This window comes from Apus apus, chromosome 4 (genome assembly GCF_020740795.1).
Source record: "Apus apus isolate bApuApu2 chromosome 4, bApuApu2.pri.cur, whole genome shotgun sequence".
NCBI lineage: Eukaryota > Metazoa > Chordata > Aves > Apodiformes > Apodidae > Apus > Apus apus.
In genome coordinates this window covers 8919961-8942969 of record NC_067285.1, presented here as the reverse complement: position 1 = coordinate 8942969, position 23009 = coordinate 8919961, and the positions used below count along the sequence as shown (strand labels likewise).

Genomic DNA, 23009 nt, shown 5'->3' with positions numbered 1-23009 from the left:
TATTTCATCACTGTTTATAAATTGCTACAGACTTGCAAACTATTCTAACTACCATACTGTTATGACTAGATTTTCTAAATATCTTTAGGCCAAGCTATGGCTATTTTATACAGGGCTGATCACACTGCTAAGGCAGTGTCAGAAACATAAGGAATCCAATATTCCTTGGATACAGGTGTTGCATCTAATGCAAAGGAAGAGACAAAATTAAGTTCTCTTGGCAGCAAAATGAAATTCTCTTCTCACTACTTCCTAGGCAAATAATTTCTTTGGCCTATAAAAACGTATACATTTTATCATTAATGATTTTATAGTTATATTATAATAAAAGAAAATCTAGCATATATGGTCTATTTTGTAATATTAAACATTTTATGTAAAGTAGTATACTTAAATGAATAATAAATATAATTATTTTTATAGTTTCTCATAGATTTTGCTATATATTATTTTATAGAGTTTAATCATCACTATGAAAATAAACACTTGAGATATTTGTTATTTTCTTCAACAACTGTGTGTAGTGAAATGCTGCTCAGCAGCACACAGAACAAAAGGAATTACCTCTCTTAACTCTCTTGGCTACCTGGGTGGAAGAAACAATCAAGATGGCTTCTACCAGCAAAATAAATTCTGCAGGTACAAAATTTTGTTTCCTAAGATTCATTTTAGTAAGGTTGAATCAGGTTTCAATCCATTCTTATCAATATATGATCCTATTGTCTTTGCCCTCCACTTACCATGGATTTTACAGTAACAAACAGGAGAAAATCAGGGGCAAAAAGCATATGGAAAATTCAGAGATCTCATTTGGACTTACACTGTGCTTTAATTAAGCCACTCTGCTTCCTTCCGTAAGGAATCCATCCTAAATGGAGCATTTCTCTTCAGAGAAGAATTATTTCTTATCCTGGACCCAGAAGTTGGACTGACATTTGTAAAAAAATGGGTTAAATAATACTAAAAGCGTTAGAAATACAACACACTGTCAAGGGCTAAGAACTGTTGGGCTTCCTGAGGACCTCTTCATGCACCAAATATTAAGCATCTAGTAGCACTGAATTGCACTTGGGGACTGAAACATTGGATAGCTGGTTATTTGTGAAGATACTCTAGTTGGAGGGAACCCACCTCAGACACCAAGTGGCCTTTGAAAAAGGCAGTCATAGGCCAACAAAATGGTTCTTTTACTATGGGGAAATATCTGCATCTTTCACCTGTCTGTAGCGGTCATAGGCTAGTCCACAGTTTTACTCCTCTTTCTTCAATACTTACTGCTTAATACACTATAGGCCACGTGATTCCTCAGTTTTAGAAGTCCAACGTCATCCTGGTCTTGCCTGAATCTAGACTCAGAAGGATCCCCTCATCCTTATCTGTATTTTACCATCACCTGCAGGTAAACTATTCTCCTCCTCTATCTTAAAACTCCACTCATAGACTGATGACAAAAAACGCACAAACTTCACTGACGTCGACAAAGAAAGGTCCGCACGCCAAAAACAAACAACACGCAACATCACAACACTCAAGAAAAACAAATCATTTACATACCATCCACCCCTCATCCCCTTTACCACAATGACAACAGTTAAACTTCCACATAAGCACACTTAGTCCGTGTCTCGCACATTACCTCTCCTCCTTATTGTCCTTGTCTTGGGCCTCACGTTTGGCGCCAAAAAGTGTCAAGGCTTAGGGCCCTTACCAGCACTCCAACACAACATCTTCACGCACAGTCCCGCCGCCACGCTGGTCTTTCTTCAGCCGTCACTCATGTGTCCTCTGCGGGCCACTTGTGCTTATGGTTTCACTCAGAGATCCACCGCTGCCCGGTCCTGCGCTTTCTTCTGTCTTCACACGCTGGCCCACCACAGAACATGCCCGCTTCCCCGCCCACCTCCCCTGCCCTGACCTTTTGTATCAGTTCTTCTCCTCTTCTTGAATACATTCATCGCAAAGGAACACCCATTGCTGCTGATGGGCTTGGCCTCACCCACAGGCGAGACCAGGATTTTGGAGCTGGGAGAGCTATCAGCAGCTTCTCACCAGAGGCACCCCCGGGGACCCTTCCCCTCTTCCAAAACTGCACCACACCATCCCGACAAATCCCACACCTCGCCTCTGCGAATCGTGTATTCAAGAACTGCTATTACAATCCAAACTCATCACAAAATTTGCACAAACTTCACTGACGTCGAGAAAGAAAGGTCCGCACTCCAAAAAATAATTATCACAATACCAAAAAATTATGGTTAATTTACATACAATCTGCCCCTCATCCTTTCATCTCAGTGGTTACAGTCAACATTTTCTCACATTCTTAGTTCAGTCCATGCTTTGCCCATAACCTCTCCTTATTATTCAACTCGTCTCAGGCCTACATTTGGCGCCAAAATATGTTGTAGTGTAGGTCATTGCCTGCAACAGAGACCTGTGTAGCCCCACCCTCACCCATATCTCGACTGTGCTAAGTGGGTTGTCACCTGGCCAGAGAGGTCTGTGCACCTCGGCACAGTTTCTAGGGGAGAGCAGAGGCAACCCCAGGGAGAACTATGTGCCCTCCTTACAGGGTCTCTTCCTGGCCTGCTTGCTACAACTATGACAAGGTCAGAGCAGGGTGCATTCCTTACCCTGAGCTACAGGGCTCCCACATAGCTCTGTCCAGCAAAGGGCACCAGATGTCACTCTGGGGAGCAGTGACACCCAATTATGGGTCTGCTAGGCTGGCCTGCCTGCCAACATGACATGACGGCACCAGGCAGAGAGCCAAACCCCCACAGCAGGGTCGGCCTGGACCCTCTGGCCTCAGGGTCTACAATTGCTGCGCAGCTCCCATCAAGGAGAGCCTTGTAGCACAAAGCTCACTTCCTCATGACCTCATCCCTGTCTACAGGGAGCTTGAGGGGCTGCTGGCACAAAATGGCTCCCCCAAAATGTACAAGCATTGGCAAACACATTTGTCACCAGACAATAAGCCAGCCAGGTGAGCCTGGTGGCCAGAGGCCAGAAGAGCGGATGCCTCAGCCCTGCTTACAGGAAAGGCACTCTGCTTCAGGGAAGCAGGAGGCCCAGGAGGGCAAGCAAGGCTTGTGCATGACCAGCACCCTGATTATAGGGAAGTCCCTGTGCCCAGGGGGATACTCTCCTTGTCTCCAGCTTGAGCTGCCCATCTTCCTCCTCACTCTTGACTCGCAGGTCCACCAGCATCCTCTTCTTTCTTGCTTTCTCCTTCATGAGCTGCTCCACCCCAAGAGAGACATACAGAGGACTGAGGTACACCAACGCCACACAGCTACAGCCAGACAGAGGCTGAGTCTGGGTGCTGACACCTCCCTGCACCCCACACAGCAAGGCCACTTTGCCTTGTCCCTGCTCCCCACACAGGGCCTTCAGCCCAGCTCTGCCCCTCCACTACAGCAGAGATTTCCCAGCACATCTCCCTCACAAAACAGTTTTCAGACTGAACCCCAATTTAATCTGTTATACATGTCATAGCCCATTACAAATTCCCATAGTACTTACCTGTTGTTTGGTATTTGCAGAGGTTCAAGCTTGCTGTGCTCTGCCCCACCAGCAGTGCATGGTGCTCTTCCGCCTAGCCAGGCAGCAGGAAAGTGTCTATAATAACCAATCTGATCCCAAGTTTCAGTGTCACTTGCAAAAGCCCGCTTCTCATTAGCTGTCCACACCAATCAATTGCACCACACAGGCAAAGTCAGCTTCAGCCTCTACCCTATGCCTAATACCTGTACCACCAAGGACCTTCCAAAATCTACCTTCAAACTATCCAGATTTTATTCTTTCCCACTAAACTGCTCCCCTACTCTCTATACCATCTCACAGACAAGCCTTCACAAAGTAATCCACTCTTCCCACAGTAACACTCCAACATCAGCAAATGCCTACCTGAAGACTTCCACAATAATGCTCCAATATCAACAGGCTCTGGCATGAAAAATTCCACTTTCTCCATAAGAGTCCACCCTGTACTAACTGCTGACAAACACACACTGTCCTCACCAAAGCCAAACACTACAATGACTCGTGTTATTAAGTTTGCATGTGCAGTGCCTCATTGCAGGTGTGAGCTAAGGCAGAGCTGAGCTTGGAAGCTGCAGAGTGTACACCCCAGGGTTCAGCTTGGCATTTTATTGGGGAATCTGTGTTCTCCCTGGGAGAAGGGTATCAGCAGAGGCTGTTTAAAGGCAAGATGGGAATGGCTCTCCAGGTCTCTGAAGCCCAGAGTAGTAAGCTGTCATCTATGTTGTGGCATAGGATGGATCTTCTCATGCACGTGCTTTTCCAGCCAAGTGGGTGCTGCAAGAGAATGGGGAAAGGAGGTGAGTAACCAAGTAAATACATGTCTTTTAATCAAATCCCAAGTAAACTGAGATAAAACACAGCCCAAAAGCCCATGGCCCTGCTCACCCATCCCATCTCCCAAATCCCAGCCTAAGGCCCCTGCGCCCAGCTTAGCAGCAGCCACTGCTGAAGCCAGTGGCTTGTCTATGCAGGCTGGTGCTATGAGAGAGACAAAGAAGTCTAGGACAGTATTAACAACCTCAATATCTGTTCATCCAACTCTGCAGACCACCAAGGAAGTCCAGGCAGAGATTTGCCATTCTCTCTACCTTTTCTGGGATGCATTAATGCACAATTTTCTGTCGTAAACATGCTCTTGACCCATTGCATGTTCTTCAAGGTTCCTACCCCAGCATGTGTCCCTCGAGGTAACTTAACCATTCCCACTAAAGCCACTACGGATCCATCCACTTTTTGAGTTAACATTTCCTACTGAAACCTCCACTGATGCCACCACCTCCTGGAGGTACCTCAGCACTTCCCACCAAAGCTCCCCAGTGCCGACCCCACCCTGAAGTACCTCACCTTTTCCCCAACACCGTCCCTTCCCTGAGGTACCTCAGAGTTTCCTGCCAGAGCACCCCTGGTTCTGTCCCCTCCCTGAAATACCTCAGCCTCTCCTGCTGAGGCACCACCCCCTCCAGCATCATCCCTTCCTTGAGGTACATCAAAGTTTCACGCCAAAGCCCCCACAGTGCCGACCCCTCCCTGAGGTACCTCAGACTCTCCCACTCAAGCACCCCCTGAACTCCTCTCCTTTATTGAGGCACCTCAGCCTTTCCTGCTGAAGCAACCCACAGCATCACCCCCTCCCTGAGGTGCCTCAGCATTTTCCGCTTCAGCCCCGCCCCCCCCGCCCGGGGTGGTCTCCTGGCCGAGATACTTCAGACTTTCCCTCTCAAGCCCCTCCCTCCATCACCCCCTCCCTGAGGTACCTCAGGGCTTCCCGCCCAAGCCCCTCCGGTGCCGCCCCCTCGCTCGGGTACCTCAGCCTTTCCTCCTGAGGCGCCCCAAGCACCGTCCCCGAGCTGAGGCATCTCACCCTCTCCCACCGGAGCCCCCCCGGTGCCGCCCCCTCCCCCTTCAGCCTTCCGAAGGGAAGCGCAGCCCCGGGCGCCATCCCCTCCGCCGAGCTACCTCAGCCTTTCTTTCCCGCCCCAGCCCCTCGCGCCGCCTCCCTCAGGTACCTCAGCCCCTTCGCCGCCCGAGGCTCCGGCGTTTGCCTCCTCTCCCCCGCTTTCCTTCTCCTCACCTCGACTCACCACGGGCTTCGCCCCGACCCCCGCCGCCCGCACCCGAGCCCCGTCCAGCCGCCAGCCCCGGGGGGCTCCCTGCCCTCCAAGCCCACCCTCCTGTTCCCACCCCGCCCGGGGAACGCCGCGCCGCGGCTACCGAGGCACCCCGGGACTTCCCCGCGGAGCCTGAGGCTGCCCCTTCCCTCCTCCTCCTTCCGAAGCCACCCGGTGCCTCACGCTCCAGCCCCGCACCCTCACCGGCCGGTACGAGCGCGGCCCCGCAGCGCTCCCGCTCCCGCCCCCGCGCACCTGCCGCCGCACCTGCCGCCGCACCTGCCGCCGCACCTGCCGCCCAGCACACCCCCGCGCGCCGCGCCCCGCGCCCCGCAGGAGCAGGCGGGGTTTGCGGACCCCGGCGCCCGCGTCTCTGCGGGAAGGGAAGGGGCTGCAGGACAACACGAGGGACAGGTGGTTTATCCCCCCCTCCCCGTCGACAGAACCGCATCCTTTCTGCTGGTGCGGCTCAAGCGTCTCTCCTGCGTCTCACGGCACAGCAGTTAACGCTTGCAAAACACGCGCTTCTGACGGGCTGTCAGCACCAGCCCAGCTGCGCTACACAGAGAAAGTAATTCTTCACCCCCATGTCGTACCCCACAGGGACCTACAAACTGTCCAAAACAAACCACCCATGTAGCTGATTTCGTTCGCCGAACTAGAACTGCTGGTTAACCCTGGAGACTGCATCAGGGCCAGGGGATAAGAAACTGGTGCTGACAGTGTTAAACACCCGAAGAAAAAAACAAACAAACAAACAAAAAAACAACTTTCAGGCAGAGTACCTTATTACTAAGTTGTTTGTGCTGCATTTTTAAGTTTTTCTCAGCACAGTGTTTTCTCAGTGTTTTTATTACTTTTATTTTAAACCAAGTCTTCTCTGCCTGTCTCCATGTTTGCATCAAACGAGTAGATTTACTCTGCACTTGAATCCCTGGATACCATTCTCAAAGAATGAGCAGTGGCAGAGGTAGCTAAACATCTCATGAGAGACTTGGTGAGAAACCAACATAACAGGTGTAAGCTGCTTCTAAGACCAAGACATAGGAACTGTGTAAGCCTCCCTACACATCTCCATTCCATCAAGATATATCCCTCTGAAGAAGGTAGACAGGGATAGAAGTGAATGTTAGACAAACACACATTGCAAGTGAGCTAGAAAAAGTTATTGCTAAGTTGTGCAACACAGTAACAAGTTTCCATAAACATCTGCATGTGTATGAACACATATTTACAAATATTGTGAGTTTCCTAATGCATTAGAGAGCGCTCTTGCCTTCCTGTAAGGCAAAGGACTTCAGCAGCTGGCTGCAAATTCAGATGTTGAGCATGTACAACTCCTGCTGAGCTGAAAGCAGCAGGGTGTGGGAGAAATTTACAAGGTCCTTTAGTAGATAACTGTACATTTCCCCTCTCTTTGGAATATAATAATACTAACAGATCAATAATATCTAGTTATTTTGATTATGAACAAGCTTTACTATTGCTCTGCAATAATTTTCTCTCTAAAAGCAATTATCTCACCACCTGCAAGATCAGGTAAATGGTTTAGTGTATAAAATTGTTATCATGACTGATATGCCAGATATTTCTGGAGACAAAAAACCAAACACCTATAACCAAAGCAGAGACTGACCCTACAATTGTAGGAGAATCAAAGAGACTGTTTAGAAACAACTAACAAAAACAAGGCCAGGCTTTTTTCTGCATGGGAGACATCCATGGCTGCTTCAAATGTACATATTTTTTCATTGATTGTGAGTGAATCTTAATCTTCTGGATTTCCCCTTTCAGAACAGTCTTTAGTTTCCTTCCTGTGGCAGAAACAGGAGTTTCCCTGCAGGTCATATTTCAGGATGTTTGTATTCATACTTGGACTATAAGAAGGCAGTCACAATGCAGGGCATGGACACACTGTGTTTTGCTGCAGAAGGGAATACAGGGAATCTGGAAACACTTGAAGTTTTTTTTCTCTAAAACCTACACCTTAAGGACATTTTGCCTGTAAGTTTTAACAGAGTTTGTTTCCCTTATTTGGTGTTGTATTTTTGAAGTTTTAGAATAGCCTATGTCTTAATAATTTGCAGCATTTTATTTGCATTTTGACTGAAATGCCTCATTGCACTTCAAAAGGTTGAAAATAAACAAATCTCTTAACATCAGGCATACAAAAATTGTGGGGGGGGAAACAATAGTATTGTCTATTCTGAATAGACATATTTCCTAGGGAAATAATTTCTTTGGCCTACAAAAATGTATACATTTTATCATTAATGATTTTATAGTTATATTATAATAGAAGAAAATCTAGCATATATTATCTATTTTATAATATTAAATATTATTATATATTGTAGTATACTTAAATGAATAATAAATATAATTATTTCTATAGTTTCTCATAGATTTTGCTATAAATTATTTTATATAGTTTAATCATCACTATGAAAAGAAACACTCGTGAGATATTTGTTATTTTCGTAGGCAACCGTGTGTGCAGTGAAATGCTTGTCAGCAGCAAGCAGAACAAAAGGAATTAGCTTCAAAGTTTTTGCTCTCTTTGCTACCTGGGTGGAAGAAACAATCAAGATGGCTTCTACCAGCAAAATAAATTCTGCAGGTACAAAATTTTGTTTCCTAAGATTCATTTTAGTAAGGTTGAATCAGGTTTCAATCCATTCTTATCAGTATATGATCCTATTGTCTTTGCCCTCCACTTACCACAGATTTTACGGTAAAAAACAGGATAAAATCAGGGGAAAAAAGCATAGGGAAAATTCAGAGATCTCATTTGGACTTACACTGTGCTTTAATACTGCCCCTCTGCTTCCTTCCGTAAGGAATCCATCCAAAATGGAGCATTTCTCTTTAGAGTAGAAAAGAGCAGTTTGGTCATGTCATGTTTCCCAGAATCTACATATATTCACTCCTGTCCCTTGTTGGGGGACAAAATGAGGTTGATTGTGCTCCCTTCAGTCACTGGATTCTTTAAACAAATCTTAATTTCCCATACACAGCTTAAAAAATGGAATGAGATTGTCACTTTTTTCATTGGGTGTTAAAGTGTGTGAATAAAACTGAGGGTTTTATCAGAAATCCATCAGTGATTAGAAATCTGAATCTTAAAGTACAGCTGTCCACAGAGTATGCAGAGTCTTGGATAAATGCATTCAGGCATTTTTCCCCCAAGGTTTTACGTCATATTTTACCTGTCTTTTTTCTTGTAATCACATCATGATTCATAGTGTAAGATGATGTATCCTTAGCTGTGTTTGCAGCCTATCCAAATCGAATGCCATCTACAGATTTCATTAGGGGGCTGTTTACTGTCTTTCAGATCACTGATTGAGAAGTTAAATAAGATCAGGCTCCAGAAGTTAAATAAGACCAGTTAAATAAGACAGAAGCTCAGAATATCATCCGAGTCCCCTACATTGTCACTGTCATTTCTTTACAGGTTGGGTTACTTGTCAGCAGTAGCATTGACAACAGGGAAGCACAGCCTGGCACTATATTTTATAGCCTTGATTTGTGTTTTTGTCTTCTCTAATTGTAATATACTTTATGGCCATTTAAGCACAGAAACCAAGTGCTGAGCAACAATATCCAGTGCAAGGTCTTTGTAAGAGATTAATTGGCAGCAAATTGAGTAATGGTGCTGTTCATTTCTCTTTGATTAGTGGCAACTCAAAATGCGTTTTGCCCTGAAGGTGGAGTCTGCAAGCATGGATTCCTCATCAAATCACCACCTCTTCAACTTCTTAGCTCACAGGTATACTAGCACAGATTACACACATTCCAGTAGTCCCTCAACAAGCATCTGTTGTGTCTGCTATCCTGAATTTTAATGAGACACAAATTACTTTCTCTTCGGCAGAATTCCTGGAAAAGACGTTTTTTCACCCTGTTCAAATCCAGCAAGGGCAATTACTTCCTGAAGTATCTAAAAGGCCAGAACATAAAAGGCTCCATAGCTGTTGATGAGTATGTAACTTAAATTAATCACTTTTTTTTTTATTTTAAATCATGTCTCAACATGCTTAAAAGGCTGCTGATTGTACAGACCCTTGTTCCTGAGGTTCTTGATTAAAATCCCACTGAAATCAAGGAAGGAGTTCTTTGGGATCCCATAGGCTTTAGGTGCAATTTATAGTGTATGATATATGTAGGAGTAAAAATCCTAAATGGTTTCAATGAAATTTGATACGATTACATGAGCAACTGAGATGACGTGGTATCTGCAAACCAGATGTCTTGGTTCCATGATCCCAAAGGCTGTATTCCTCTAGTAGAAGATATTAATCTCCTCTGAAGACAGTGCTATGTGTTCAGCCATGTGTGAGTAAGGATGGGCTATGCTACTCTTTACTGTCGCACACAACCTTTCCCACCAAAGGGCTTTGCAATTTGTGCAGGGAGGTCTCCTTGATCTGATGCTGGCTGCCCCACTGCCTCTTACTTCATCAAGAAAATCCTCTGCTTGGCTCGTTTAGATTGGTCATTTCATTCCTCTCAGCACAGTGCTGAATGCAGCAAGGCTGGGTGTCACTAGCTTTGTACCAGCAGCTTTTACCATGTCACTTGTGGTATGATACATAAAAGGGAAACAATAAGTTTAAAGGGAAACATAAAGCTTAATACTCCAGGCTCCTGGAATTGTTAGGCATGGAGGTCACTAGACTCACATTGCTGTTGCACTTCTTCCATTAAAAGATTTTACACTGTGAAGCTTTTAAAAAAACCTCCTGTTGCTCAGTGGTATGTGGTTATACCATTACCATTATTATTGGTTTTGTTATTTTTAACAATTTAACTTCTTGGAAACTAATGGAAGTAGTGCTTCCATTTAAGTATCCATTCAGAATACTTCTTGTCTATTCCTCTTCCCCACCATTAAAACACTGTTAGTATACAATTAGTTTCAAATCAAATGTATTGTTCTGTAGTAGTTAAAAAACATCTGCCAGGAATTTTTCTTACTATCATTAATTTTGAAGATTCTGTGTTAAGACCAACAGCCTCCTTTTTCAAAAATGAGGATCTAAAACCTGTACATGAGTCTTTGCAGAAGTTGGTTTTATTTTTTTGCATGAAAATTTTCTTCAAGTCCAGCTGTTTTAAATGTGTGTGCTAATTTTCTTGAGAATTTTCTTCTGTAGAAAAATGTTTACTTTTTCCCATGCAGATCTCAAATTATGCTGTGCTTAGCATAAAATATGCATATATGCACACTGTGTACATTTATATGTATGATTTCAGGTATGTATGTATAGTTATACTGGATGTTTCATATGGTTATTTTAACAGAATCATAAATATTGAAGTTGGCATAAGCAGGTCTGAAATTATGGAAATGGTGAGGAAGATGTTTAAATGCCTTCCTGAACAGGTGATGTCCATCAGCACTGGCAAAAGATGTTACTACCTCATTGGGAGCAGCAGGTAGGCATAGAAAGATGTGCAAATGCAATGTGACATGACAGTGAAGTGAAAGTAACACTAGGACACTGCCCCAAGGCAAGGTCCTGCTCCTTCACAGCTGCTCACATCACTTGTTGTGTCTCAGCTGCTGATTGCACAGCTCCGGGATGGAAAGATTCAGCTGGATGATCCAATGGAAAACTGCTCTTTTCTGTGTTGGGTTTTTTTCTCTGTGGCTGGGTTAATTTTTGCTTTTTCAGGCAGGTGAGTTAACCTTCCCTGCAGCCACCGTGTTAAAACATCCAACATGTGAAGGTAGTGGGAGCACATGGCTGGGAGTGGGGATGGCAGCAGCAGTACCTCAGCGTGGTGGTGCCATGTCAGACTGTGCCAGTTAAGGGTCAAGGGAGAGCAGAGAGCTTTGCCTTCTCACCCAGTAGGTCCTGGAAGTTAGGAATGCTTCTGCTCCTTATGGGTGAATCATAGGAAGTAATCTTGCCCTGGAAGGCAGATTGTTAATCAAGGGAAGGAGATTGAAGGGGAAAATTCCCCTGAGGGAAAACAGATTCCCCCAAAAAAGGCTGAGGCCTTTACTGCAGCAGGATGGTGTGACCCCAGCTCTCCCAGGCTGCAAACCAGGCCTCAGCAAGGGCAGAAACTGCTGCTGTCCAAGTGATCAGCTAAAGCTCAGTAAGGTGAGGAAGGACATTTGACATGGTGCTCCTCTGCTGCTGCTTCCCAGCTTCTCCTCTTCAGTTTTGCAGCCACAGGCATGTCAGGGATTTTCTGCCTTTGTGCAGAGGAGCAGCTGATGTGTGAAATGCTGATAACCACAGAAGAAAGACACATACTTGTGTGTTACTTGAGCGTGTCACCCCATGCCTTCCCCCAGAGCACTGTTCTCACAGCCCAACCTCTGAGGGAAGCATTCCAGACTTTATCCAACTGAATCTACCACAGACATGGAACAAGGCTTCGGGAGTCCATGGCATGTTTCTTGTCCTGCTCACCCAAACACATTCTCAAGCCTTGTTAGCTGTCTTTATGGCAGGACTAGACAGAGCAGCATTAAACACAGAAAATAAGCAGAAAGCACCACCCCACCTCTCCATGTCTCTCATACACTTGCATACCTTTTAGCTCCCAGTACTGGGCTGCACCTCTCTGGGGTCATACTTTCCCATCTGGCTGTGGCCACCTGAGCACTCTGTCCTGAAGGGAAGGTGCGGATTTTCCCAGCTGATTTCAGGAAGGGTTATTTTGGGCTCCATATGGAGAAGTGGGAAAGCAAATGGTTTTTCCTTGTGTTTTACCTGTGAGTAGGTTTTCATTTCTGTTCCAACCTACAGGGAGGAAACAGAGGACTGGGTCACTGTGATATCTTCAGTCTCGAGGGAGGCCAAAAGAGGTGGATGCTGCCCTCAGGTGACATGTTACTGCACTTGATTTTAGAAAGAAAAGTTTGTGATTTTATTAGGAACTTGTGCAAAAACATTTTCCTGATTTTGGCCTTGCAAGCTGGCTTTTGCCTTGGTTAATTAGAAACTCATTTTCCTTGTAAGTTCTGTACCTTGGCTTTATGCATTCAGCAGGAATTGCACTGCCTGTCTGCACTGGGTTTGATTTTACATTGAAGAGTAAGCCATGTGGAAATTAGATGATTGACATTATGCTGCACTTAACTGCACCTTTGATGTGTCCGAATGAAAACCTGTGTGTACTTCTTACTGTGTGCTTTTTGGTTATATTTAAAACTAATCCACATCTGGTCAGTCAATGTTATGAACCAGCTGGAAGCCCTGATAGTCCAAGCTCTGGGTCAAGTTTCTGCACCTTGTCAGCCAACCAGACCTGCTAGTTCAGACTCAGCACTGAGCTTCCTACATCCCTGCAGCTTCCAGTCAGTACAAGTAGGGCAAATTTATTTCTGCCTGAGAAATGCCATGTAGACAACCTCTCTGAGCCATTAGAAGTAAAATTTAGACTAGCGGGATGTGTTGGCACATTTGCCCAGGCTCATCAGGTGCCTGTCTTCTTACACTGATGTTTTGTAATCTCTAGAACCAAGAGCTTCCCTGCCCAGCAATCAGAAGCCGACCCTCCTCTTTGCCACTACCCTGGAATCCTGTAGATCCGATGAGTTTCCCAGAAAGGCAATGCTACCAGAAGGTAAACAAATTAGTCAACTTTAAGAATGAGTTTGCTTCTAGTGGTGATTGTGACATTTGATTTGTATAGTTGCTTTTCTTCTCATCAAAAGTTCTTCAGAGCTTGTACAACGGGTGCCTGGATGGTCTCTTCTGCTCTCTGGTGGGGTTCCTCAGTAGAACCTGGATGATAATATCAGAGAGTCTCCACAAAATAAAGATTTTTGAGGAAAGTCCACATGTAAGTAGAGGCAGGTGTTGTTGGCAATGAGAAATAATATTCACTGACTGTCCCAACCAAGTGGCAAAGATTGGTGGGCATTCTTGAAGATGCTCCTTGACCTGCCTAGGCAAAGTCATATGATGCTTGTTTTGGCAGCTGCTAGCCACATTCCTCCAGATTGTGATTGTGCTTTTCTTTCTCTCTCTCTTCAAGCTGTAAAGCTTAGAGTTGATTGAGGTCCAGTTCCTCTGTGCCTTCCAGTTCTTCTCCCTCAATATTTATATAGAAAGGAAGGAAAGCATTGCTGCTGTCCCAGAGGAATTGCAGTCCCTGTCTTCTGGTGACAGGCTGAAGTGCAGCCAAAGAATTGCTAGTTTTCTCTAGTCATAAAACTGTGTGCAAATGACCCAGCTAGAAGAAGCTGAATGCAGGTCAACCACCTCCAGTCCTCCAGTGTATCTTTAGGAGGAGTCAACTTATTTTTTCTTTTCTATACAGGAGAATGGTTCTTCTGAAGACAGGAACAGGCCTAATTCAGACCCTGGTCCTCATCAGGATCACTGTGACTCACCAAGACGATTTTTTCCAAGCCTGGTGAGCAGAAAAAAATCAAACAGCTCTTGACTTGTTCAGTCTGCAGAAATTACTATTGGCTTTTACCTCACCTGAGCATCTGTAACTCTCCACCTACTTTCCTAGCACACTGAGACCGTTTTCACTATCAAAGTTTCGTAAATATTAGTGTAGCACTGAAAATAAGGTTCTAATAAGTTGCTTGCAATACCTTCTGCTTACTTTGCTTCTTGGAGGCAGATCCTCAGAGTTTCTTTGCAGCAATTGCAGCTTGTGGTGGCTCTCTCCAACTTGATCAAGAAAACTCTGAACTTGCACTGCTTGAGGATTTGTTCCTTCTGTCACATTTTTCACTGTGCCACAGCCTACCTGAATGGTTTCTTTCTACAGCCTCTGTCCTTAGCAATTGAATGAATGTAACTGAACTATGGAACAAGGGATGTTAAATTGAGGCACACCTCAGGACTGATGTTCTGTCAGCAAAAATATCACTTCAAGAAATTTACCTCCTGTATCTGTCAGGAATGGTTTAAAAAGATTCAGTGATGAATGTTATCAGGTATTATTGGCTAGATATTCTGACCTGTGCTCCCTGAGCAAACATCTGTAGCAGTTTTGGGTGGTTTTCACCCATTCTTTGCCCTGGATTACTGCCTTAGCAGTAATTAAGCAGAATTAACGGAACAGAAGGCACAACCAAGGCTCAATCACACCACTATACACTTTGGCAGCTGAGTTTAAGCCCATCCTTATTGGCAGTTTATGCATTGGGCTATGATCTGGAGGGGCTGAGTTACAGGAAAAAGAATCTGTTCTGCTGTCATAGCTAACAAGGTGGTAAATCATATGCTGTAGTCACCATTCATATATATAGGCTGGCAGCAGGTATGAGGTCATAGTGCTAAATTTAATGGGAAGAAGTGAAAATAGTTGAAATTACATTGCAATGCCATGGGCAGTTAGCACAGCTCAGCTGGTGCACAGTGTTTGATGAAACCGCAGTAATCCAGTTGAAATCCAGCTCTGAAATGCACTGAGTTAACCCTTAGTCTGAATGTAATTACTGCTGCTCTGGATGCCTGCCAAGGCTCTCTTTCTGTCTCTTTCTGATACATGCCTTGGCTCAGTCCTTAATTCTTCTCATACTTATGGTGCCTCCGAGAGCATGTACTATATGCAGCTGTTCTGGCTAGAACAGACTGGCCATGAGGGTTAAAAGATAAAGAATTTGGATTTTACCTTTCTGAGCCTGAATCTAATATTTCCGTTTCAGCATGTGTGAAAATAAATAACCTTCTCATATAGTTAACAAGAAACAAAATTTCTTGTTCATTTGATAAAAATATTTCACTTGACTCACAAGTTTGGCCTCTGCTAACACCTCTGGACCTATTCTCTACTCAGTGATGTCTAGACAGTTGACTCCCAGATTATTCCTTGTATTTACTTCCGTTTGGAAGCCTGGCTCCACATTTCTAGTACGTGATATATTTTGCTTTTTATTGGTAGTTCCCTCATCCAGGCCCAGATCCTGAACACTCTTTGATCAGTAGCTGTTACTCATGCAAACAGGAGTCTCAATGTCAGCTGAGTCTTGTCACACAGGCAGGGACCCTGGAGAGGTGAGGGCTCCCTTTCAACCCACATTTTGGAGCTACCAATCCACATCTGACTCTGCAATTCAGTATCAGCTATTTTGACACAGTTTCAGTACCTGAAATACATGGAAGTAAGAAGCCCTGACTCATGTCACCCTGCACTGCACGCTTCTGTGTTGCAGACACGGGTGTCCATGTTGGGATGTGTCAGACGCACAAGTTCCTCTATCCAAGGGCAACACGTAACTTTCCCTAAGGAGCCTGTAATTAACAATTACTCCATTGTTCTCCAGGTATCATTTCTGTCTTGTGCTACAGCCAGTTTTCTCCATAGTCTGCTTTCTAATGTAAATCCCCATCATGGTTCAATAGAGGCTTAATTACTTGTTTAGCTGTACAGTTGAGAATAACTGCACATTGAGGTTAACTGCACTTCTCTGGTGGTAAAGCACCTGCAGGAATGGAGATGTCAGTGAACTGCTTGAAGGAAACACAGAGCTGCTGCAGCTCAACCTTCCTCTTCCTGTTGTCCTTTACATCTGTGATGGTGCCAAGGAGAAACACTGTGCATTTGGCAAAGGCTGGCCACTGTCAGTGACTGAAGGCTCATTTTGGGAAGCTGATGGGTGCTGTCTGCTCTCTGAGGTTTTCCTGGGAGTTGGAGGTTTTCAAAACTTTGTAAAATCACTTCCTCTTCCCCTTCCTGAGCGTTTACTTGTTTGGTTGATCCAAAGGCCCTGAAAAGTCACTAGGATACTTGTTAAATAGATTGTGACCACAGAGTCAGTCTTGCTCCTGCTGTGGTTTTGTTATCCACTTCTTAAAGGACATTTTCAGGCTTGTTCTGACTCTTACTGCATGAGATGCTTTTTATGTCATTTATTCCAACAAGGAGCAAAAATATATTAATCATCTTTAATTTCTTTTATATGCCAGTTTTTTCTCTTTACATGTAGGAGAGTAATTAGTTTAACTTACTTTACCTTGAAAGCAGGAATATATTCTGGTGCATATTTAACCGTTATTAAAATTATCACCATGGAAACCAAGACTCTAAGTGGAGAGATAAAAAAATGGTTGCATCACAAACATGGCATGAAGAATTGCATTGGGAAGCAGCTAAATATTAATTACTGTACTTTTCACTATAATGCAGTCAACAAGGAGACATAAAAATACAAGAATTTATCTTTGTGAGTTAGAAAGGTAAATTTGGTGGAGGGATTAATTTCTCCTTGACTTACCAAATTGCCACAAACCTAGTATTTCAGGTAATTATGAAGGCAGAGTATCACTCAGGACACAATGGACTCAATGTGAGACCTCCAGGCCTCCAGGGTATGTTCTAGTTCATTGAGAAGTATATGATAAACTTTTCATTATTTAGGGAAATCCCAAATTCATTCTTTACTTGATAGCAGTTAAAAGGTGCTTCAAAAATACAAATAAACCCCATTCCACTTGTGGATTTCCTACAGTTTTTTTCCCTAGTGTAAAGATTTTAGAACAGACCACAAACAAAAACCTTTCTCCACACAAGTGTGCCTAACTGCATGCAAGTTCATACATGAAGTGTTTAACCCACTTGATTTGAGAACAAAATAACAGGTTGTGAACATTGCAAGCAATTGCAACTGTCTGGTTACCACAAATCCATCTGTGAGAAGTGCTAACAGGAGTGGTCAGTTTTGTCCTTGTGCAGTGCATCTCAAAACCACAAGAATAAGCACAAATATGGAAACTTTGTTTCTAAACAGATTGGCTCTGACCATACCTCACTTGAAGGAGAAACATGTCTTCCCATGGATGTTTGCTGGTTCTATTACTTCTCCATGTAAATGGAAAAACTGATGTTAAACAATCTGTATAACTGAACCTTTTAAATAAAAAACCCCCATTCTTTTAATAGGGTAAAAACCTGGGAAAGAGCGAGGAGAATCTGCTGTTGTCAGATACAGATGAAGACATCACGAAAGAAGAAGAAGATTATTACCAAACTCCCAGCAATATTTTAGCAAAGGTAGTTTATCAGTTGCAAGTTCTGTTGGTTTGTTACAACTCCAAGGAGACAAGAGACATTTAATAGGCCAAAGAGCAACTGGTATGAGGAACCACTAGTACCTTGCAAAAGGAAATACATAAATAAAGCACTAGTTAATAGAGCTTTCATTTGTACAAGAAAAAATACACTAGACTTATCCAAAGGATCTCTCTGGAAAGTGACATTTTGACAAAAACATTGCTGATTTTGTTGAAATTCCCCAAATTGACTGGTTCATTATAACAGGCTTCTGCCTACTGGAAAATGAAAACTTCATTTAGAAAATGTAACAGTACATTATGTATTTTAAAATGTAATTCTGTTGAATCATCAATAAGTTGCAGAAAACAAAGCAGTACTTTAAAAATACTGTGAAACATGGGGGCAGGAGGAATCATACTAGTATTTTTAAATAAAAGTTGACACCTAATTTGGGAGGTTAATTTATCTAGGCTTCCCATGGAGTTAAGTGTTCAGGAGAAGCTAAGTGGTCAGTTTCTATATGATTTTGTCATACAGTCTAAGTGCTTTAAATTAAGCTCACTCTAAGTACGAGACTCTTGCTTAAATTCAAATGTAAAAAAAATGTTTATTGTAGTGCTTTAGAATATAGTTGGCTATGTCCAAGCCTTGAAATGTCAATAATATCAGATAGCATCAACTTCTAAGCTTAAACCACCTTTCCAGCTGATGGTTTCTGGGAATTTACATATTTGGGGAAAGCCAAGACACATTAGTCATTGTGTTTAAACAGCATGAGTGCTGAACAAAATAAGGAAATTACGATATTTTTTTTCTGTAAACAGAGCAAGGATTTTTGTGTCTTAATGTTGTTACATGTTCCAAACAGTACCCTAGGGAAGTATCAAAGCCTGTCTCTACAGCTGGGTCTGATGTCCACCTGGTAGAGGAGCCAGTGCAGGACAACCCCATAAAGGAAGACATTTATATGCCAATGAAATCACTGTAAGTAACAACTTCATTATGGTTTTTTAAATTAAAAGTGACAGAGTGGCACAGGTAGAGCTGTCTGTCATCTGTGGTATTTGCATATCTAGAGGCTGCCTCTTGTTTGAATGAGTCCTTCTTTGGTCTTGGTTCAGAAAGTTCAGAACTTGTGGGAATAGCAGAGGGAAATTCAAACCCACCAGCTTGAAATTTAAACTCATGTTGCTAACTCATGCATTTAGACAGGCTCTGACTAGAGGATGCAGCACTTTTTGTTGACTCATACTTTTTCTAGGTTTTCATGATATAACAACCCACCTCTTCACTCAGATGCTGCAGCCAAGCTCCAGCAACCTTTCAGACAGGTGCCCTCCAAAGCAAGCAGCATTTTCTAGTGGCTAAAAGAGAAAAGTAGCTATGGGGGATTATCTCCAAGCTTTTCCAGTAAGAATTTATCTGATCTTGAGTAGGTCATCTCCTTCTATTTTCCCATCCAAAGAACATTTTGTGCATTTTGAAGATACAGTGTTTAGCATGTCACAAAGACAGACCTGAAGTTTATGTCACAGTTTTAGTGCCACAAGGAAACTTTGCAACCTCCACGTTGTAGCACAGTATACTGAGGAGATGTGTGCCTCCAAGGTAAAGCCATACCTCCCGCTCCAGGGGACTGGAGACTAGCTGTTAGCTGTGCCAGCTACAGACAGACAAGCAGAAAATGCAGACCCACAGACCAGTTTATTCCAATTGATTTATTCAAGCATCTCTGTGGTTTTGAGAGCCCCTCGAGGGAAACCTCATAACCCTATACCATCTGAGTTAAAATACACCAAGAGCAGCTTTTGCAACTAACCCCAGTCTTGTTTGGGGTGTGGAGAGGAGTTGGCTCCAAGTGTTACCAGGCTCATTAAACCTAAAATGCGTTTAAGCACATCTGAGTTACTGTATTTCCCAGGGGACTGTGTTAAATCCCTGCAGAAGCCAGAACAGCCACAGCCAACAATCTGTACTCACTTTCTTTGTCAAGGCATGTTGTTAGCTGGAAGATTTTCATGCTTGGTAGTCTTTAGATACTGAAAACGTTTATGTTGGGATTTATGGTCCATTTTTAGAAGGCCTGTTTATTTTACTTAGCTGTAATTTTGTCCACTGGATAGTCTGCAAGAACTTGTTATTCTTTGCTTCGCTGATGGCTGCATGATCCAGCTTCAAACACAACAAAAGTGCCTGGAATGGTCAAACCAGATCATTTTTTAGCACCATTCCTCTTCAGTAGGTTGATTGACGAGAGCTGCCAGCTCATGTGCAGATATGATGGGCTCCCATCTCCTCCCAAATGCCAGGACAACAGTGTTTGTCCAAAAGACTTGGAAGCAAACAGAGACCTAAAATTCCCAGAAAACAGCAGCAGCCAGCAGCCAGCTCTCCAGAGGAGGCAAAATTCATTACCACTTTCCGTGGTTCAGTTGTCTATACTGCTCAGGTAAGTGTCTTCTCCATTTTTGTTGCAGAGAAGACAGAAGTGTTCATGGCTTTCAGTTGAGGCAACTGGTAGATCGTGCCAAGCCTGTCAGAGTTCAAGGAGTGTGTGAGCAACAATCTCACTCATATGATTTAGTTTTAGGTAGTCCTGCAAGGAGCAGGGAGTTGGACTCTGTGATCATTATGAGTCTCTTCCAACTCGAGATATTCTATAGTTCTATGGTCTCTGATGTTTTCTCTCACAGTCAAGTTACAGATGAGTCCCAGCTGCAGAAGTTGGATATTTTCATCCCCCAGGCTGATATTAACAGTTACCTAAAACTTACTGAAGCAGCAGGACACATATGGTAAGTGCTGGATATCTTGTGATGGTGCCTGTCAGATGTGAAAGAGTGACAACCAGGTACAGGAGTGTACACCCTCACACATCCATGTATAGCTTTGGCAGTGCAGAACAGGGCGGAGTCAGTGTGTGCTGGTACTTCAGTGATTCCTTTCTGCTCTTTATGACTCTTCATGTACTTGAGTTTCTATTTCAACTGCTGTTGAAAGGGGCTGTATAGAATCAAGATACCTCAGCACCTAAATAATTGGATCTACATCTAAATTTACAGAGCTTTCTCAGTGGAAATTTATATTGAAATAATTCAGGGCTTCTTCTGGAAAGGAACAGAGCACTGGCTCTGTCTATCAGGTCAGGTAATCCTAAATAGCTTGTCATCCAAGAGAGTCTATCAGAGAGCAGCAGGAAAGAGATACTGGAATTTCTGTAAGGGTCCCATCAGGACAGCAAAGGATCTCTGATTCTTGCAGTTATATCCCAGATAAAACACATGATCATAAATGTTAATTCCATTCTTTTGGAATTACTAAAAAAATCACCTCAGTCAAACATCAGGCTAAAACATCTACAGCAAGTCTAGCCTGCTGCTTTTGAACAGGAGTCCCCAGATTTCACTGGTGACCTGGCTAGCACCAGTCTCACTTTTTAATGTGCTGCAAGGTCAGTGTCATGTGCCCTTTTAGGAGAACCTGTTGGGATGCATGAAGCAGCTTGCTTTCAGCTAGAACCAGATCAAAGAGTTGAAAAGTCATTCAGCTGCTGTGTTGTTTCCAGAGGGCAGTACCACAAATGCTATCCTGTCCAGCCATTGCCACTCTGTTTGTGGCAACTGGATATTCCATATGTTTCCTTGATTGTCTGTCCTCCAAACACTCCAGTGTCTCACAGTGGACGGGTCCTCACCGACTGGGATGTTTGTTTAACCATGGAGACCATATAGTGGCTGTGAATGATCTGCAACCCCAGGACATAGAGGAGGCTTACTTATTCATCAGCAGGTCCACAAGAAAGGAGGTAAGCTGGACTAACTTGAAGGTGATAGTCAAATGAACCAAGCCAAATAAGAAAGCAAGTTGCTTTTTGCATTTCAAGTGGCTCCATTCAAACCAGTGTTTTAAGTTTGGTGTGAGTAACTTCAGTACCAAATAGCTCCTCAGTGTCATTCTGATGTAGCATCTCCTGTTCCTGGGCTGTTTGGGGAATGCTAGGTCAGCACTGCTGTGTTTTGGGACTTGATTTCAAAGAGTCTGAGCAACCCCGAGATGCTTCTGGGCAACTGTAAATCGGAGTTACTTGGTATTTTTTGGCTAAGGCCCATGAATTGCAAACTCTGGGAAATAATTGCCTCCATTAGATGTGTGATTGCTTATGGTGCTTTTGGGTACTGAGGGCAGAGCCCTAGATTCTTGTTTCCTGCTGGTTATCAAGCACTATCCATCTCTTTGTATGATACCACTCCTTTTGAAGAAGGTAGGCTGCTTCTAAGTGGTGCCTTAACACCACTGTGATCTACTGCCTGTTGATATGTATGTTTCTCTCAGATAGACTCATATTTCAGTATCCAGGTTCTCTGACCCATACCTGAACCCACAAATGTTGTAATTTTGCTGAGAAAGTTGAGGTCATCAAATACCATTGGCATCTAAAGAAGAGAAAGCCAGTCTCAGCAAGGAAAAAATACTAATTTCTATTAATGGAGCATTGTTATTTAGCTAGTTAAAATACAAATCAGATAGGAGCATAAATTTTTATCAGATACAACAAGCTATAAAAATGTTTCTTTTTTTTTCTTTTCTAAGGTGAAACTTACTGTATGTAGGATTCCACATTCTGATATCTTCCATGTTAAAGGCTGTTCAAGTTCCTGAAAAAAAGACATCAATGATTAAGACAGTGTCAAAACTCAAGGAAAAAGATCAAGGAGAAGAATGTGATACACAGTGTATAGAAAGATCCTTTATCCTTTAGAGCTGTCAAACATCTTCAGTTGCTGAAATACAAAGAATAGAGAACATGGATTTTATTTTTGTTTCACCTCCTAATAACTTGTTTTGTTGACATGAATGGCATGTGTTTGGTTTGTATGTCATGTTGGCATGTACTTCAGCTACATGAAAAAAAAAAAGGGTCAAATTATTTATGAAACCTTTGCACTGTGTGTACTTCGTACTTCAGCAGGAAGTGCTGGTTCACATCTCTGCTCACCTCTTTACTCTGAGTTACACTGATTTAAACTGAACACCTAATCAGTTAAGAGCTGAAGAAACAACCTACATTTGGGAAAAAAACCCATGTTTTCCCTTTTTTCCCCTTACCTTCAGAAAGGCAAAGGCAAGCTGAGAGCCAGTGTTGGAAGGAAGGCTGGTATAGAAAGTGTTGTGTAGTGATGCAGTGGGGCCTGCTTGTTGTGTTATACACCTCTTATGTTACAGCCAGAAAAATACATTCCAGGGATGTCAGGAAATAGAGCTGGCTGGAGAAAAGGAATGTGGAGGACCTATGGGTTCACTGGCAGCCAAAATTAGCTCGAAGTAAAGAATGAAAAATGAAAAAGTGAAATGGATTTGGGAGAGAAGAGG

General features: G+C 43.3%; 1 protein-coding gene across 5 annotated transcripts; it reads left to right on the top strand.

Annotated features, from left to right (window-relative positions):
* Positions 1–587: 587 nt before the first annotated feature.
* Positions 588–22575, top strand: PLEKHS1 (pleckstrin homology domain containing S1). Of its 5 annotated transcripts, XM_051618864.1 has the most exons (14): positions 7415–7658; positions 8139–8274; positions 9335–9426; positions 9532–9638; positions 10962–11096; positions 12425–12500; positions 13137–13244; positions 13944–14039; positions 17526–17636; positions 18508–18623; positions 19879–20088; positions 20333–20434; positions 21309–21444; positions 22230–22575. In XM_051618864.1, exons 2-14 carry the CDS (start codon positions 8244–8246, stop codon positions 22296–22298), a joined length of 1389 nt encoding a protein of 462 aa, XP_051474824.1. In that variant the 5' UTR covers positions 7415–7658; positions 8139–8243; the 3' UTR covers positions 22299–22575. The 5 variants fall into 5 exon arrangements, with proteins under 5 accessions (XP_051474828.1, XP_051474826.1, XP_051474824.1 ...); XM_051618866.1 differs by lacking the exons at positions 7415–7658; positions 8139–8274 and adding an exon at positions 594–639; XM_051618869.1 differs by lacking the exon at positions 19879–20088.
* The last annotated feature ends 434 nt before the right edge of the window (positions 22576–23009 follow it).

Coding starts and splice junctions, on each gene's coding strand:
- PLEKHS1 (XM_051618866.1), top strand. CDS start 609: ATGGCTTCTACCAGCAAAATAAATTCTGCAG. Junction 14,040..17,525: donor GACGATTTTTTCCAAGCCTG/GTGAGCAGAAAA, acceptor TTCTTTTAATAG/GGTAAAAACCTGGGAAAGAG. Junction 17,637..18,507: donor CCAGCAATATTTTAGCAAAG/GTAGTTTATCAG, acceptor TGTTCCAAACAG/TACCCTAGGGAAGTATCAAA.